Source organism: Pristis pectinata, chromosome 9 (assembly GCF_009764475.1).
Source record: "Pristis pectinata isolate sPriPec2 chromosome 9, sPriPec2.1.pri, whole genome shotgun sequence".
NCBI lineage: Eukaryota > Metazoa > Chordata > Chondrichthyes > Rhinopristiformes > Pristidae > Pristis > Pristis pectinata.
This window is the reverse complement of record NC_067413.1, coordinates 74,292,205-74,312,433: the sequence shown is the minus strand read 5'-3', so window position 1 is coordinate 74,312,433 and position 20,229 is coordinate 74,292,205. Positions and strand designations below refer to the sequence as shown.

The following is a 20,229-nucleotide window of genomic DNA, read 5'->3' as shown; positions in this document are numbered from 1 at the left end:
TCTACCACATCTTTGGTGGCTGTATGCCAATACCACTTCATCTGATCACACCTATAGGGATTGTAGAAAATTCAACAGAACATTCACACATCATTCACCTTATCATGCACCTTGTGTCCTTTTAAGTCATAAGTGGCAACAGCCAAAACTGTATTGCAAGTCAGCTCTCTGGTTCCCCAGATTCCAGTCCTGGTTACACAAGAGACTGCAGATGCTGGAATCTGGAGCAGTCCACAATCTGCAGGTCGGGCAGCATCTGTGTGTGTGGTTGGGGGGTGGGGGGAGACTTGGTTGCATCTCCAATTGATTTTCCTTGTGGGGTCCACCATCTCCTGCTCTTTAGGGTTAAATTGACTGTCCCATTATTCTCTTGCCTATGACAGTAGAACCCCACAGTACTCATCTGCATTATTCCTCTCTTGGCCTTGCAAAAGTGTATGAGGTATGCTCAACTACCTTGTGTACATTAGTGGATTTAACTGTGACCAGTGCTTCTGTGACTATCCCTTTGGTCAGCATAGGGTTGTAGGGAGTAAGCCTGCAATGTATGTTTAGGTGCTGATCTAACCTATGTTTCAAAATCAGCCCCTCTAAGGCACCCACATCAGTGCCCTTTGACTCAAATACTTGTGAAGATTTCATGATACTTTAGGTAACTGCATGTCTGAGGCCTGTTCCTCAGTTTATGTTCACTTTTTTTTTTGAAGCTTGTTATTTCCCTTGCAACCAATTGCACTTTTGAGAACATTAGTTACCTATTCTTGAGTGCATTTTTCCTAAATTACACTTTAAAATTGGAATATCCATTGTTGAATTTAATCCCGATAAAATAAAACTAATCTGGAAGCCTCAGGACTCTAGTGGTTCCAGATGGAGATTTTCTGGAGTATTGGATGTTACTCTGATTAATACTCCAACACCCTTTCAATTCACTTTGTTTTTTTTTATTGCATGGTTGTTAATAGTAAATGAAGTGAGCTCATGGAGCACAGGAAATGGGCTCCTGGTGAGTTTAAAGGGAATATCGGAACAAACCTAGTGAGCCAGATGCCGAACCACTGGGTTGTCTGGCAGTCGGATACTGGATTATCAGAGTTTACTGTATATCTTGACAATGTGACCTTGTTCTTCCATTTCTAAACAAAAACAAATCCTATTGTTAGACTGGCAGGTTTTGTCAAAGTTCATCCCTGTTTTCCCCCAATTTAAAACTCCTTTCTCTGACATGCAGTAGGAAAGAGCTGTCAGTGGAAATGATTAACATCTCCACACTTATCCACACAAGCAACACTGCAAGTCTGATTCTATAGTAAATAATGTACATAGGCTTTGTATGTGGTTTTTCTTTTAAAAGTCAATCTTGAGGATCCAAAATCAAATAGACTACATCTATAAATAACATTTTTTCTATCAAATCTATGATTCCATCTTGCCCAACAAAACCTGTGTGAGGAGCCAGTACAAACAAACTCTCAAGCTTGCAGTAACTGAAATGTTTGAATTAAAACTAAATACCACTCATTTCAATTTAGACAGTATATATATAAAAACACAATTCTTACTGTGACCCAACTAAAACACCATGTTCAAAGCTCCATTGACATAATCAGACACCGATCTGAACTTGACTTTGAGGCCACATCTCGTGTTTAATGCCCAGCTGTGGTCAATACTCCATTTGTTAAAGGAATACATGCAAAAGCATGCAATTAAAAGTATTTTTGAACTGAAGGTTTAAGTCTTGGTTTGCAAACTTAAAGCAACTAAGTAAGGAAAAGAATACTCCTTCATGCAGCTTATAAACATTGTTCCATGTGATGAGTTAGGAACTCAAATGTTTGCCAGCTTTAGGGAACAGCAAGACTGGGAGCCCACAAAGTTTTGATACCAATTTAAAAACTGATCTCAAAAGATATAATGTATAGAGATGAACACTTCCAACAACACAGGACTACAAAAGATTAACAGCTTTCAGCTCTTAGTGTAACAGTGACTGATAACTGAAGACAAAAGGCAGTCACTTTTTAAAGACATACACTCACATTGACAAGGCAAACATTCAAATGCATTTTCATTAAGCTTAATTCTAGTATCCATTGAATCTGCATGAAATGCTTCAGTTGTCCTACCTGGTCTCTTTCTCACACACAGGCTATCTCTGATAGCAAAACACAGAACCATGTACTGCAATAGCTAACATTGTTTAGTACTATTGTACTAGTATTCCTTTTTTCTCTCTGACTTTCATGCTGTTTGTCCCATCATTTTGTCTGGTCTTTAAGATCACCACTTGGGCCCACATGTCTTTTCAACTAGTCTATTAACCTTTGGTGCTTTTCACTAGACACTCTGGGTAATGACTCCTTGCGTTCTTATTCCAGAACACTGGTGTCTGTGACTGTGGCCCTCTTATAGTCTACTTGTGCTTTTGTAACTACCTGGTCAAACCTTGCAGATGTTTTGGGTACAGATTCTCCACCAGACAGGCAATGAAAGGCCATACATCAAATTTACAGCTGGTAATTAAAAACACACACAAGTGATGCTCCAGATCTACCACGTGTAAGTCGGAAGATCCTGCCAGCAATGCTAAATGTTGTGAGGTAAATGAATCACTTTCATTAATTTGTTCTTGGCTCAGACGAGTGTATTTATTCAATTAATCTTTCACCTGCAGGAGGGAGAGGGGGCCCAATCATTCTATCGCATGTAACATCTCTTCTGAAGCCATTTGTTCTCAACAAGTCTGGTATTCCAACCCACATTTCATCTGGCAACCATCCACTTACAACTCACTTGTCACCTCTCCTTGTATCTCTACAGATATTAATTGTCTCAGGAACAAGCTTATGTCTGCTTTATTCTGTCCACTGGGGCTATTTATCTTGGTGGAGACCCCTTATCAGTTTTGTACATTCTTTCAGGCTCTTGGGAACAGACCCTTTTCCCCCAAAGTCTTTGTGTTCTAAGAAAACATGGCATACACTGTTGACTTCAAATATGTCAAATACACATCAGTATTGTCCTTTGTGTCCTTGTATTAAACCAGGCATGAAGATTGGTATAATGCTGTGGCCCTCAGGTGAAGAGGTTAGCTTTAAGGGAACATTCCAGGAGAATGTGTACTCCTTATTTGTACAGCTGAGCCTTGTAGCTCCAACTAAGTCTAACCTTTTTGGGGCAGAAATACACTTTGTCTTAGGGTATGTTTTTACTTTATAATAAAGCAAGATAACCGTATGTGCTACCATGGTAGCCTTGTGCAAATCATGCACTGTGACATCCAGATCCCTCCACATCTAGGAGCTCTACAAAATCTCACCATTTGGATAATATGCTGTTTCTTTTGTATTTTCCCTGCCAACATGGACTACCTCCTGTTTTCCCACATTATATCCCATTTGCTAGATCTTTACCCACAAATTTTGTGGCCACCTCTCTATTCTTCACACCTTACTGTCCTACCTATCAGCAAACTTAGCAACCGTACTTCAGTCCCTTCAAGTCACTTATATAAGTTGTAAAACGTTGAGGCCCCAGCACTGATCCCTGTGGCACACTACTTAAGTCTTGCCATCCAGAAGACTCATTTATGCTTATTCTGTTTCCTGGAAAAGTGAGATTATGAAAATAAATTGGCATCTAACGTAAGACTTCAAAGACATGAATAGTTGAAGAGAGGGCCGAATTAGAGATCAAAGGGGAGCTATTTGTATAGAGTGGACAGCATGAAATACTTTGCTTATTTGTTCTTTAAAAAATCATTTGGAAAAAGTAGGCACATAGTCTTGATATTATTCAAGGGACAGAGAGTAAATGATGAATTTGTTTTTCCATTTTGGAGGGAGCTACAATGCCAGGAACATATTGAATGGCAGGGCAGGCTTGATGAACCAAATGGCCTACTCCTATTTTCTTAGGTTCTTTATTATGTTTAAAAAAAAGGTTCTGAGCATTACTAATGGGGTTATTGTTTTTACTACATGATCCTGGTCTTGGGTATACAGAACATAACTTAAATTTGAAAATGATACGAAATTCAAGTCTCCTAGCTTTTACCCCTAGAGCAACAAATGCTTATTATAATACATTATAGACTGAAACTAAGATATTTGGGGACTGGGGGAAAAGAGGAATTTATAGATCGAATTAGGAGAATGGAGATGATATAAAAGATTATACATGAAATTGTCCTGCCAACTTCAAGAATTTGTGTACATACACCCCCAGATCATTGGTCTGGCATCTCCTTTAGCGTTGTACCAGAGTTGACATAAGGGCCATGTGCCTTCCTTTTGGTTCTACTGTATATATTTTTGGAATGTAAAATCATAAACTTTTGGTAGGAAGAATGCGGAAAAGGCATGGAATGTGAACCAGATGGTACAGCATTAAAGTTTGTGCAAGACCAGAGACCTGGGGGTGTACGTACACAAATTCTTGTAGCTGGAAGGACAACTTGATGACTGTTCAGGTAGATAGGATATTTATAGTCTGTTCCCATATAAATAAAGACAAAAGGTAGGAAGTTGTGACAAACATGGGCCTCGGGAGGAATATTTTGTTCATTTGTGCATACTGCTCTTTAATAAGGATGTTGAGGCTTTGACGTTAAAGAAAAAAAGTGGTTGGAGCTGTTGGTATGCAGAGATTTGAGGTTTTTTTTAAAAAGAGTTGATTTGTGTTCAAAATTATGACCGTGATTATGTTTCTGGTGGTAATGTCAAGAGCATGCAACTTTAAGAAAGCTGTTGCAAGCATGGTCTAAAATAGTGCTGGAAATGTGTAGAAGCAACATTCAGAACAGAATTGGATAAATACTGAAAGGTGAAAATTGTAGTACTATAAGGAAAGAGTAGGGGAATGGATTAAACGTAATTGGATACAAAAGAGATGTCTGTGGCATAGTGAGATGAAAGACCTTTCTGCTTTATTATTCCAGGTAGGCATATTATGCTGCTAATGTCATTCTGTCTGAATATTTGTGTTGAAAATGCTACGTAGATACAGGTTTTTGTTATGAATCTTGAATACAAATTTTACCTCATCGGTAACATTAAAGCTGTTGTATTTTTAAATTATTCATTAAATTATTCAGCAAATACTTTGAGAAGACACAAAGCAATATAAAGCTTTAATTTGCCTGTTGTAATTACACATTGTGAAACAGTTGTAGTGTAATAAATGGCCATATCAGGCCCGTGGGATGGTAGAGTTCAGTCTACCTCGAGAAACAATGAGCCACCTACATTCGCCTCTCTCCTATCTGCACTTGCCAGCAGTGGCAACTAGGTTCTTGACTTCTTTATTGATGCTGCCCAGTTTAGGGCATCCGTAGAAATGCCATGACAACTAGCCAGGTTTAAAATAAACATGTATACGTGCAAAAAAACAGGAACTATGCACATTAGTTAAATTACTGGACTAATAATCAGGAGCTCTAGACTACCAATCCTGAGAGAGTGTTCAAATCCTGCAGTGGCTGTTAGGGAAATTAATTTCAATTAAATAATCTAGATTTAAAAATTAATTTCAGTAATGTTGACCATGAAATTAACAGATTGTAGTAAAACATATCAGTGAAGAAAATTGACTGTCCTTGTTCTGCCATATGTGATTCCATTACTGGCTATCAAATCCACCAGTGACTTAATTGTCCTCTAAGACAGTCTGACAAGCCATTCAGTTCTTTCAAAACCACTACATCAAAACTACACCATTTAGCACCAAATATAGGCATTGAATTCAGTTGTTCCTTCCCAGTCTACCTTAAGATCTGGGGATTGGTGTCAGAAGAACCTGGCCAGCAGATACCTGGGAATACCACCAGCTTCAAGTTCCTTTCTATGCTGCACACCATCCGGACTTGGAAATAAATCACTATTTCTTCATTAACACTGAATCTAAATCTTAAAACTCCCTAACCAACAACACTTTCCTCCAAACTAGTGCTCACCACCACTTTCAAGGGCAATGAAGGATGGGCAGTACCTATTTGCTCTTGCCAGCAATGTCCACATTCTGCAGAACTGAAAAAAAACAGTATTTAAATTATCCAGATTAATTAAAAATTTCCAGGTCCCTGCTTCCTGCACCCCTGAGAATCACTGGGTGTTCAAAAATCTTTAACACCAACATTTGGCAGGCCCTCAGAAAATATTTGGATTGACAGTCTGCCTCCAAAAATTTGTGTACCACTGATATAAATAAAAGATATGAAAACATTTCTTTGGCCTTTTTCTGAGTATTATTTTGCATTGAAGTTCCAAACAATTGGTTTTATGTGATTTTATATTGTTTGCACAGTTCTACAAAACCCATCATTGTCACTAGGTTCTTTTTCTTCCCTGACTTACAAGAGCTAAAGAAATTGTCCTGCATAAATGTTTTCTCCCCAATCAATTTCCTTTTAATTGAAAGAAATTTCAGCAATACTTGGTTTGTTCAACTGTGGCACCAACTATTTTTTTGCCTCTAGGTTCTAAGATTTGTGATTTGCAGAAAGTTGGGGCACATTGACTACACAAACTATGGGCCTGAAACAGATTCCAACTGTGAAAAATGTTAATTTCCACAATGAGTAGAACTAGGAAGAAAAATCTAAGCAGGTAAACTTTCTTCTTCTCCAGCTCTTCTCTCCTCTTGACTTGTGTAAAAGTGAAAGAAAAAAACATGCACTTGTTGCTACAAAATAGGTTACACCTTTGCCATTACAGTCAAACTCCATTACAGTGATGCCAGACTGGCAGATTTTCCACATTATTGGTTGTTATTCATACTAATTCCCCAACAAACAATTTTTTTCAAGATGTTACACAGTAATATTATCAATTCTCCAGTAAACTTGTTAAGTTTCAGGGAATTGTGAGAACCGGATACCTGAGGGTTCTCGGGTGTAGGAAGCAGGAACCTGTTGAGTCTCAGGGGAGTGCAGAGACAATTGAGTTTTGGGCAAGCATGGGCCTCAGTAAGACTGAAGGGAGTGTGGAAAACTTGTCTGTTGACACAGATGCAAAACCATCAGGATTTCCAAATAGTCCAATAGCAGATCGGAGTTTTTGTATGTCAATGTAGTTAATTTTGTAGCACACATCAATAAGATTACATAGTGTGGAATTTTGATGTGTTGATTGCAATGAATTTACACAATTTGAGTAGGCAAAAGTATTGTCTAGTTTTTTAATGCTCCATTATACAAGGTCATTAAAGCCATAGAAAGCTTGTATGGTAAATTTATCAAGTTAGTGTCAAGTATGAGAACTATAGCTAAAAGGCAAGACTTGAAGTACTGTGATTGAAGGATTTAATCAGTACACTATATTAGTAGACACAGAATAGGGTCTAAATTTAATAACCACTGAAATTTAGCTTAGGGTTACAATGCAGTTTTAACTCTCTCCAAAATTCAGGCAGCATAACAATTTTTTGCTGTATTTCACTTATAATGATTGTAGTGTCTAGCCAGCAGTAACTGTACTGTTGATTGGTTGGAACCGTGGAGGTAACAAGAGAGGCAAGCACCATTTGGAGCTCACCTGCAATGCTCTAAAATATACAATGGAAGCCCACTTTAGAAATGATATAAAATGATGCATCATGGGAAAGAGCAGGCTCCATAGTTTTGAACACTGCACTGCAGGCTTTGACTGGAAGATGGTCTGAGCCTCTGCCGTTTCCTTTCTTGCTTCTCTGGTTAGCCCTTTAATGGGGCCAATGGGTAATTGTTCCTTTGAATATGAAGGTAGCAAATGTGATTTCGCTCTTCTAGGATGGAAGGACAGAGGGGGGAGAAAAGGAAACTACTAATATTATCCTAAGGTCAGTGGGAAGGAACAAACAATTTTATAACAGAACACCTTGAAAATAATAAGATTAAGCAGACCCAACCTGGATTGATGAAGGGAAAAATCAAGTTTAATTTATTGGAGCTCTTCAAGGATGTGACAAGTATAAGGAGGAACCTTTGATGTGATGGACTTCGGTGTTCAATGAGGGCCCATGCAGAAGGTTGGTTATCAAACTGGAATATATAGTATTGGGGTAATGTACTGACTTGGATTGAGAATTGGTTATTGGATAGAAAGTTCTCAGGTTAGCTGGCTATCATACAGTAGGGATTGGTGCTTGGATCCTAGCTTTTCACAATGTTTATCAACAGTTTGGCTGAGGGGACCAAATAACCTATTTTATGTTGGTGATGATACTAAAATAGATATGATTGAGAATAGAGAATAATGTACAGACACTTAAAGAGAATATAAACAGGCTGAGTGAGTAGGTCATACAGAGATACAGCCTGGAAATGGGCCTTTTGGCCCACCAAGTCAGTACCAACCATCAACCACCCACTTACATTAATCCTACATTCCCATCAACTTCCCCCAAATTCTACCATGCACCTACACCCTTGGGATGTGAGAAGAAACTGGAGGACCCAGAGGAAACCCATGCAATCAGGGATAACATGCAAACTCCATACAGACAGCACCCAAGGTCAGGATTGAACCCGGGTCTCTGGCACTGTGAAGCAGTAGCCCTACGAGCTTCACCACGTGGTAATGAAATATTATGTCGAAAATTATATTGGTACACATAATAGGAAAGTAAAACATTTGTTAAATGGTTAGAGATTTGGGTAGTGTTGATGTTCAAAGGGAATTAAGTCTGCTTGCACAAAGTCACTGAAGGCCAACATCCATGTGCAGCAAGTGATTAAGATAACAAATGCCTTATCACAAGAGGATTTGAATACAAGAGTAAGGGAGTTTTATTGCAGTTGTATAGGACCTTGGTGAGACTGTATCAGGAATAATGTGCACAGTTTTGGTCTCCTCACTTAAAGGAACTAGCTATAAGAGAAAGTGCAGCAAAGGTTCCAGGAAGGTGGGGGTTTGGGGGTGTGTGATTGTTGCATGAGGAAGAGATAAAGTAAACTGGGATTGTACTCTTAAGTTTAGAAGACTAAGAGGTCTTGTCAAAGTGTACAAAATTTGTATGAGGTTGACGGGCTGACAGACTAGATGCAGTAAGGACATTTCTCCTGGTTGATGTGTCTAGAACCAGGAGCTACAGCTGCAGAATAAGGGGTAGGTCGTTTAGGACTAAGGTGAGAAATTTCTTCAATCGGAGGGTGGTGAGTCTTTGGAATTCTCTATCCCAGCAGCTATCAAGGTTGTTATTATGCTGATTGGAAATTGATAGATATCTAGACATGAAGGGAATCAAGGGTTGTGGACGTAGTGCAGGAAAATGAGCCTGAGGTAGAAGATCAGCTCTGAAAATCTGGGTGAGTATGTAACGTAGTAGTAGTAGTAGTAGTATCAATGCAGTTATAAATAGTTTTCTGAAATAAGTTCAGTCACACCATTATCATGCCTAAAACTCTTAATTTTTGCTTATAGGTCCTAAATGCCAAATGTGTTGAACACATGAAACTACATCAGAAAGAAGAAACAGAAGTTTTTTTCTATCAGTACAACTGGGCAAACACCAAGTGTCCAGTAATTAGGCCTACAGTAGACTGCGATGGCCACTGTCATCCCTGGTGATCTTTTAGAAGTAACGGATACTCAGAAGGTTCTAGTGGGAAAACGTAAACGTAGTGAAACCAAATCCAGAAAATCCTTTCCTTGTCAGTTGTGTGGAAAGATCTTCACTAGTGTTGAGAAATTGAAAGTGCATTCATATTCACACACTGGAGAAAGACCCTACAAGTGTTCACACGAGGACTGTACCAAGGCCTTTGTGTCTAAGTATAAACTACTGAGGTATGGAAAACTATTCAGAGTAGATAGTATCTCTTTCTATTAATTGGGGATATTTGCCTCTGAATTTTAGCCTCTAAGAGTAATTCAAAGTTTCAAATTTGGCCTCATTCTAAGCTTAATTTCCTTCAACTAGTGCATCTATATTATATCAGAATAGACTTTGAAGGAGTCTATAACAAATTCAATTGAGTACATTTTTAATGGTTTAAGACTATGATGGCCAAATATTCAACCAAAATTTGTGCATTGGTTTTATGAATTTATGCACTTTGATGTAAAAAGCAATTGGAGATCTGTCATATTTTGAATAATTTCTGCACCTTAATTGCAAATTTTACATTATGTTATGCAGATGAATAGAAACTTGAGGCAAAAATCTCAGCCAGTAGAATTTTGAGTACAATGTGCACCTGGATTGCCAATGTATCAGAGGAGGAACTCAACCTCCAAGTTTTCATTGAATGTTTATCTCTTTCAAAAGTTGGGCATTTTCAATGTACTTGAAAAGATAATGGCCTGGATCTCGCTGGTAAAAAAACACAGCAGTACCAAATGGGAGCAGGTCCAGGAGTCCACACCTGCAATGTGAAGCACAGAAATTCTAGATTTACTAAGTGTCAAATTAGTCAGTTTGCTCTGCTGCTGGATATAAGATAGAAGGATTGGGATGTGGCAGGGGAAGAAAGGGGCAGCAAAAGGTGGGAGGAGCAAAAATTAAATTGGTTCTTGGGTTCTGTGTCTGATTTAACCTGGCACAGGATCTGTGGCTCATTGACAGCAATGGGGATTGTTGCAGTCAAGAATGCAATAGTGAAGGTAAGTTCTTAATTATTTAATGTTTTTGTATTGTGTTTTTTAGGTTTTTTTAATTTACCTTCTAAGACTTTTGATGGCCTTTAAATTTCACTGAATGTCAAAGACCTTTGTAGCTTTGACAGTGGTGGCACTGCTAGCATAATAACATGGCACATCAGCTTAGGTGAATATGGGTTTGTTCTGATACTGTCCAGTACCATCATGATCTAGCTCTGAATTAGTAATGAATTTGTCAATTAAACCGAATTTTAAGAGTTTTTTTTATAATAAAAACACAGTAGTAAAAATACTCTGCAAGGTCAGGCAGCATCTGCAGAGAGGAAAACAATGTTTCAGCTCAATGAACCTTCATCAGAACATTTTTTTGATTTTTCAATTTAAGTTTTATTTAGCTGCTTTAGACATTCCTTTTGCTATGAGTCAAATAATTTAAGAATATGTTGCTTGTATAAATACTTCAAAAATGATAATCAGGAAAGAATCATTTGTATTTGAGATTGGAAAATATTGTTGGAAAAATGCATTAATTAGTGAATATTTTCTATGCAAAATAGCAAATTATGATACCAAATTTCACTGTCCATATTAATTCTTACAAAGTTATTTGAAAATATTCTAATTGTTACTATTCATGTTTTAATAACAAGGATGTTTATTTACTATTTCTGTAACAAATTCCCGTTTGCCATTTTTACGTGGGGTTATAACTCGGACTGGTTATTGTAGCTATGGTGTAAAGCTTAATGTATTTATTCATATTTTATATGACAGTGTTCAAATAAATTTCAGATTTGAAGACCGTCACATAAAATATGAATTTGAGCATTAGGATATTAGTTCTGTTATCCATTTTTGATAAACTCAGGTGCTTTGTATAAAATATATGCTTACTTTACCCTAGGAAGATATCATGATAAACATACTAAGTATTTTACAATCTGTTAGTATCATTAGTAAATCTCTTATTTGAGGAAAAAATATCCATCCTTCCTGAATTCCAACCATGAAGTGTAGGAATTTTGTTTAAAATATTCTGTTAGCGTACTCTATCATAATTGTTACTGCAAATTATGCTATGTCTCATTTCTTACATAAAAGTAAACACTTTCATAAGTGATATGTAAATCATTGAAGACCAATTTCTTCTCCCATTTATTGATTGCAGTGATTGGTTTTACTAAAGTGAATCACAACATCTTAAATTATGCAAGATTCAGGAGTTTTTGAAATGTATTTAATTTTGCTGGAAAGCTACCCAATTATTAAATGGGTAAATGGACTAAACGTAGGCTTTAAATTTTGTTTAGTGAACATTATCATATGAATGTTTTGTTACTTATACCCATTTTCACCACTATTTAATTGTTACAGTAATCTGAGTTATTATCAAATCTTAAAATAGGAAGTAGGAACTTGATACAAAATTACAGAAAAACTTGAAACTTTGTCGACTGTCAAAATGTATACACCATTCATTCTGAGTTTAGAAGAACAGCTTACATTTTTTAGTTTATAAACTAAATGTTTCCTGCAGTAACAATGGGCCAACCTGTGCTTGACTTGAACCACTGTCTGCAATTTCAACCTGCATTCTGTCCATTCCCATGCATACCTGTGCTGTAAGTGGAGACCTTATCTTCCAGATCACAACAGGGCCCTGGATAGTACAAAGCCAGGGAGAGCTTTAACAGCTAGCAAGGCTTTCTCTTGTAATATCACTTGTATTCACATAATTTCAAATTAAAATTCAAATATAATTAGAAAAGAATTAATAATTTAAAATTAAGACACTTGTAAACAATTAAACTCCAATCTAAAGTAAAATTTGTTTATTGAAGAGGAAACGCCTTCCCCTATTCCTTGTCATTCCATATGCTTGTAATCTTCATTAAAATCAGATCTGGCACAGTATCTGAGAGACAAGGAACCTCACTAAGACTAGGCCTCTCCAAGGGAATCCATGGGATCTCCAGCAGCAGGGTAAACTGACATTTTTGGTGCTCTGATTCTGTTGGCTAGTTTCATTTTCCCTCATTTCACAGCACAGAAATCTGAGATGTGGATTGTTACCAGTTCTGATCAAAAACTTCATAGTCTGTCCTTTATAAACCTGAATGATTTGGCTTTTGTACAGTTAGAATTCGGATATCAATCAACAAATTTTGAATAAAAAAAATCAAATGAATCTGTTTTAAAATATATTTCAGAAAAACTTGTACAAAAACTGGTACAAAAACTGGTAAAGAATACTTCAATATGCAGTTTAATTCTCAAAGTCTTTAAATTATACCTACTCAATTTTAGCTGGGCATAAATTTAGTCCAAAATATTCACCATTTTAAAAATTTTTGTTAAAATAACTTTTTTGAGGATGTCCAAATGTGTTTTTATGTTTAAATTTAAAGGCCATTGCCACATAGTTAAACAAAAATAAATTTAGGACATTGGTTTTGAAAGATTTAATTAAAATTAGGCAACATGCATTACAGATTTGAAAACAGAAAATGCTGCAAATGCTCAGCAGATCAGGCAACATCTGTGGAATGAGAAGCAGTTAACACTGGATCTAGACCCAAAATGTTAAGTTTCTCTTTCCACAGATGCTGCCTGACCTGAGTATTTCCAGTATTCTCTGTTCTTGTTATAGATTTCTGGCATCTGCAGTTCTTTGATTATACATTACAGAATACCCATCTCCAAACAAGGAGAGCTGGTACACTTGAGGTTTCCAGTATAAATAACCACTTGTGTCTGTTCAAGGCATATGGCCACCCATTCACCTCAGAAGACCCACAAGTGTACTTACTGTGAGAAAATGTTCCATCGTAAAGATCATCTAAAGAATCATCTGCAAACTCATGATCCAAATAAGGAAGCCTTCAAGTGTGAGGAATGTGGGAAAAACTACAATACAAAGCTTGGTTATAAGCGTCATTTAGCTCTGCATGCTGCAACAAGTGGTGACCTTACTTGTAAGGTGTGCTTACAAACATTTGAAAGCACAGGAGTGTTACTGGAACATCTGAAGACACATGCTGGCAAGTCGTCAAGTGGCACAAAGGAAAAAAAAACACCAATGTGACCATTGTGACCGTTGTTTCTATACTCGTAAAGATGTTCGAAGACACATGGTAGTACATACAGGAAGAAAAGACTTCCTTTGTCAGTATTGTGCCCAGAGATTTGGTCGGAAAGACCACCTGACCCGCCATATGAAGAAAAGTCACTCACAGGAACTGCTAAAGGTGAAAACAGAACCAACAGATTTTATGGATCTACTTAGCTCTAATACTTCATTGTCATTAAAAGATGAGCTAAGTCCAGTGATGTCAGTAGTTTCCAGTGAATTGACAACTAGATCATTTACAAACACTTTACAAATGAATATTTACAGTGCCCATATTCAGACCATGCAAACATTAGGGGCAACAAATCAAATGGTCTCTACTCCATTACCTTTAGGAATAGGTTGCCCACTAGAAATTGAGACTTCAATTCGCTCACCTCAAGAACTTTCCTCAAAATATTTTCTTGGTTCTACCTCATATGCCATTGCAATGCCTGATAAAGGACAACCATTAAAAAGTGAAATAGACAGTTACTTAATGGATTTACATAGTGATTTGCTTCCCCCTGCCCATGACACTCAATCATTCTCATCAAAACAAGGCATGGAGTCTCAGCCAGGATCTTTGGGTGACGGATCTGGGGATATTTTGCTTTCTAAAAGCCCAGCACTGCTCAGTGAACCTCTAAATACATCATCCTTAGACTTTTCTCAGTTATTAAGTTTCTTACCGTTAAATAACTCCTCATACAATCAGCCAGTTTCTTTGGGCAATTCTGGTATGTGTTATACACAAGAGGAACCTCACACATCCTTAATTCCTCTCCCACCCCAGTACCAGGATTCACATGAAACTAGTAACAGCATTGGTCTCAATGCTCTCCATCCCTTATCTACGGTCTTCACAACTAGTTTAAGCACAACAACCCTGCCACGTTTTCACCAGGCTTTTCAGTAGGCAGTGTGAAATTTCTTAACCATTTCCTTTTCCAAATATTGTTAAACCAGTTATCCTGATGAAACATTAAGGAATAGGACTGTAAACTCTTTGATAGCTTGTAACATCAGTGCTGCTTTGTGAATGACCACCACAGGCAAACAAGACCAAGAAAAAATGTATAATACACTTGTGTTTATTTTTGGTCATGATAGGAACATTCTGTTTAGCAGTTGATTTCTAATAATACACATTGGGAGTAAATTTGAGTCTAACCCATCATCAATAGACTCACTGACAGACCTAGATGTTTACAATAAGAATTTCATACATAATACCACAGCCCTCAACCCTTTCATCGCAATGGTTGTTGAGTTCTAATTTTAGGCTCTACTGACATAATCAGTCTTTCAGATTCAAGTATCAGATAGTGACTGCAAAATTCACAGTGCTTTATACCTTTTAAGCAAACTGTATTCAGTTTTTGAAAAGATTGCTGCTCTGTAATAATTTTGCACAGTTCCATTTTTTGGATCTTTTGAAGGTGCATTGTTGCATTTAAAAATGTTTGAACACCAAAAACTTTGGCTATATCTATGCACCAAAGTTGTCTGTTTATAATCCATCGATATTATTTTGAAAAATGCTGAGGGTTACCTATCTTTCAACAAATTTCTTGGTGAAAAATTTCTTTTAAAAAAAAATTAAACATGCCATCAAATTTGATACTGTAGCTACAAAGATATGGAAGTTAATTTTCAACTTCTTGTGATAGAGTGGCAGTATAAATAAGTTATTCTGATTTAAATTGATTGCATTAGTTTTAAATTGTATGTCATTTAATTAAGATTATGAATAATAGGTCAAAAGTTGATCAAAAAAGCCACACATATAATTTTTCCATTTTGATCTCAAATGGTACAAATTCATCTGTTAGATTATTGATTGTGCCCAACAAATGTGGAATTTTCCCTTTAAATTAAAACAGTTAAGTGAAGACTCAAATTGCCAAAAGAAAGCACAGTCTTGTGAGAGGAAGAAATAATTGGTAAAGGGTAATAAGCATTCTATCAAGATTTCACTTGCATTTCTATTCATTTCCTTAAGCAAATTTTCAAATAATTTTGAGTTTTAGTTTTACCATTATTGCCACAAATGGCAAATAATTAGCTTAAATAGTGCTTTGAAGAAACCATTTTCTCATTAAAATAACAATTTTGTCCATCATTGTGCAGTGGTCTACTCTTAATCTGAAGTTATTCCATCTGCTTTGAACTAATTCCTTCAGAGGCTTCCATTGTTTTCCTGAATTATTTTATTAATTCACTTCCATGTGTGCATTTTATAATGTTCAACTTGATTGTTTCATTTATAAAAATCCAAAATGCATGAAATTGTAATAATTTAGAAGGTAAAAGAAATTGAAAACTTCAGATTTATTTTGAACTGAAACCCTCATCTATTTTCAACTGAAACCAATTGTACTTAAGCCTTGTATTAAAACAGAAAATGATGAAAATATTCAGCAGGTCAGGCAACATCTGTGGAGAGAGAAACTAAGTTCAGGGTTGATCTTTTTTCCTCTTTGTATGTATCTCACCTGTATATTAGTACTTTAATTCAGATAGACATATTAGGGAATTATTAATTTGGATTTAAATTCCGTTTTGAGCAGTATTTTGAGGAATACTATTTGTTGCATTGTACTATTCAGAGTACATGTGTAATTTGTTTATACAGAAATTTAATATTAATTCTACTGTTCCACAATAATCTGTGAGGTCTGTGATTGTGACTTAGTTAGCTATTCAATCCCTGTAGCAAACTGACAAATAGGACTTTGAATTTAGTATAGTAAAACCATATTTAATAAAGCATTCATAAGGATGTGTTACAATCTAAATTATTAGATGGCTGTTAGCACCCTTTAAGATGATACAAAAGGCTTTATATGGAAATACAAACAAGCTAAGATAATTGAATAATATGTTAGAAGAATATTGGAAGTCAAATGAAAACAAAATACTGGAAACTCATTCTGATGTGGCGAGAACAGATAAGTTAATGTTGATGTGAAATTCCTCAGAACGGAGAAAGGATTTGAAAAGTTGACTTGTCTGTAATCTCCATAAATGCTGAATGATTTTAAGTTGGTTGTGCTTTTGTCACATGGGCTGTTTGAATTTTAGCTAGTGGAACACTGCTAAACCAAAATAAATTATGCCTATAAAGATGGAATATAGGGAAGTGCCAAAGGAAATGTTTAGCTGTGACTTGCATGCTACCTTATATTAGATCTACATTTGGTCTCTGCATTCCTCATAACAATTAAGAGCAAATACTTGATGTGTTACTTCATTGCATCAGTTATGTTGTGTTAGGTTTTGTGTACAAATTTTGGTTTCCTTCACAATTTATTATTGACCCAATATTTGAAATATTGATCAACCCAAAATGTTTTCAACTCAGTGGAAATATAAAATTATTTGTTCTCAGAAGTGAATTATTCTTTCCATATTCTACAGATTGAACTCATTCTTGAGCCTATATTGGCCATACCCCGTTACTTTGAATGTAAGAGTCAGGTTGCTCGTACTAAATGAGTTTGGAATAACAGCTCCCAGTTGTACTCACCTCTGCACATTTGGTTCCTTTCACTCCAATAGAACTAAATCTTGACAGGCAAGTACAGCTGGTGGCCAGTATTCTCACAAACATTTAGTACTAGCAATCAAGGACAAGTTTCTCCCCATAAACATTTGGTTTGCTCACTATGATTTAATGTCCTCTTGTCAACTTTACGAATAAGGCAGCATGAGTACAAAATGAAAAGTGCTACTTTGCCAAAACTGAACTTTTGCTAGAAATTGGTACTTCCATCTCCTATTCCATCAATGATTAAGTGGTATGGTGTTTTTATTGGGTCAATTAACATTTCAGCAGTTTTGTAGTTTAATTTTGAATCTTTCTTGTGAAGTTCAAAAACTATTCAAGCACTGAGAACATTTTTACTGCTCGTAATATTCTGGACCCTAGACTTCATAGGATTAGAGAATATTAATGCAGGAGGAGGTTTTTCACTCTCTCATGTTTGTGCTGGCTCTTTGAAAGAATACTGTACTACATCCATGCTTTTTTGTCTACAACCTTGTAATGATTCAGCCTCAAGTGCCTCAAGTCCACCTCTAAGAAAAAATAATGGAATGAACTCCCATTGTGTTTCCTATGTTGATAAGTAATGACATCCTTCCCCCCGCCCCGCCCCGCCCTCAAGCTAGAGAGCATGGTATTGCAAACCCTTATCCTTAAAATCTTTTGGGTCACCTCTTCATGCACTATGCTTTTAACTTCTATAAACTCTACTTAAATATATGTGATAACATCACTGTCAACCTCAGTGCTCTTAAAATTTTGTACCTTTCTTGAAGTATAGTCCCAGAATTATTCACAATACTGTGTCCTAATCAGTGATTATGTTTGTGTGATTTCTTTTCTTGTTTGTTCTATTCCTCCATTGAATAATTAGTGTGCTCTTTCTAAATGACAAATTATCAGCTCATCAACATCAGGACAGCTAACTTTTTGTGTTGTCAGTAATATCTTCATATATCTAGCTGAGCTCCATTATAGTTGGCTGCAAAGTAGAAAATGACATACCATATGTATAAACATACCTAAAAACAAAACATTGTTAAACACTCATCTCTTCTATATAAACTCTGTCTCTTTTGGAGAGATAGGATCACTACAGTTGATCTGAGTCTCCCTAGTCCAGGAAGATGTTAAAATAATTAGATTGTATGTTTCTGATCATCTACTCAGTGGAATTTTCTGGAAAAGTACAGATATGGACACAATCTGAAGAGCTACAAAATTGAGAACTAGTAGCCTCTCAAATAAAGGATTGGCCATTTAGGAATTAACTGAGTTTCTTTAAGGGGTTACACATCATTGCAATTACCTATACTTAGGGACAATGTATACTTACTTGCTGAGTGCATTTAAAACAAAAATTGGTAAGATTGGACTTGATTGAATTAGGTCATAAGGCAATTGGACAAGAAATCAAACTGGAGGTCAGAGATCAGCCCAGAAGGTAGAGCAAACTCTGAGCCACTGGATTACCTTTGCTCTTATTTCCTCTTCCCAGATATTCAAATAACTAATAGAAACTCACTAACCTGGTTTATGTAAAGAATGGACAGATTGAGGAGGTGCGGGACTAAATAAAGTTCAGCACCAGTAACCTCAAACAAGAGAAAATTTAGGAGTGTTTTAACATTAATGGACACTTTTGTTAAGAGCCTTGTATAACTGCAAATTTTTTGTAAAATATGATCTGTGAGATGCATTGATTCCACATCAGAGTACCATTTTATAATGGTCTAATATGAAATCTAATGGCACTGGTGCAGTGTTAGTCATTCTACAACATAGTTTAGAGTCTACTCCACTAACTTGACTGATCACTGCCCTCCAGTCTGATTTCTTGTCCAATTGCCTTATCTATTTATTCAATAAAGCCTAACCTTACCGATCAATGTTTTTAAAATACATTCTGCAGGCAAGTATACGTTACACTACGTATCCTTGGGGGCAAAGACATGTAACCCCCGAAGAAATTTGCTTCACTGCCAAGTGGTCAATCCTTTACCTGAGATAATGCTATTAATTCTAGACTTTCTGGGCAGTAACAACGGTATCTCCCCTCTGAGTTTCATAGAATGTTGTATATTTAATGAAAACCAACAGATCATCACAATACCACCTTGAGAAAGCATGTCCTCCTTTGGGACTGGAGACCAAAACTACACAGAAGTTTTACATAGAGCCATTCTCACCAGTGCCTGTATAATTGCAGGAAGACTTCCTTACATGTACATACACCTTTGCAATAAAGGCCAATGTACTCTGTATACTTTGTTACCTGCATGTTAAAGTGTTTCATGTACAAGGATAGACACATCTTTCCCAACGATATTTGCTGGAAACCTTGAGAATCTGTTTTTCTGTTCTTAGCATTTCTCCACATTATCTACCCACTTCTGACCCACCTATTGACCTGGCTTTGTGGACGTTCTTCTATTGTCATGGCTGATTTTTACTGCCCAGCTAGCTAGGTAATTTATGTAGATCAACAGTAGCTGAGACCTTTCTGCATTCTGCTTTCTGCATCCTCTCAAACAAATTGAAATGCTAATTTTATCCCAGCTGTCCCCCTCCATTGTGCCACACCTTATGGAATCAAAGATCCAATTATCCTGTACTGTGTGGGTTCCACCCACACCTTATGCACCTTACTGATTACATCCTCAAGTCTGCTAGGTTTGACAATCCCAATTTCTCAAGTTAATTTTCCCTTGGGTGTTTTTTTTCTAGAAAAGGTATCTTACTTCAGTTTCAATGGATATCAGCAATTCCTGGCAAATGATGCCTGTTTAACGGGTATGTAGTTTTTCTTTTCCCTCCATTTTATTGAGTAGTGGCATTACATTTGCTAATATTTTAATTGCTGGAACCACTTACTGAATTTTGAAGATCATCAACAATGCAGCCATTATCTTTACAGTCACCTCATCCCTCCTAGAATATAGATCATCATGTCCAATGGATTTGTTGGCTTTTAGTCCCATAAGTCCTTG

At 36.5% G+C, this 20,229-nt stretch overlaps 1 protein-coding gene across 1 annotated transcript in view; it reads left to right on the top strand.

Moving 5' to 3' along the window:
* Window positions 1-18,583, top strand: part of plag1 (pleiomorphic adenoma gene 1) — a 39,994-nt gene extending 21,411 nt beyond the window's left edge. Inside the window, 4 exon segments of the mRNA XM_052023157.1 lie at window positions 6,479-6,608; window positions 9,402-9,767; window positions 13,344-13,647; window positions 13,649-18,583. Coding sequence (XP_051879117.1) covers window positions 9,526-9,767; window positions 13,344-13,647; window positions 13,649-14,608 — 1,506 coding nt within the window. The 5' untranslated portion in view covers window positions 6,479-6,608; window positions 9,402-9,525 and the 3' untranslated portion in view covers window positions 14,609-18,583.
* The last annotated feature ends 1,646 nt before the right edge of the window (window positions 18,584-20,229 follow it).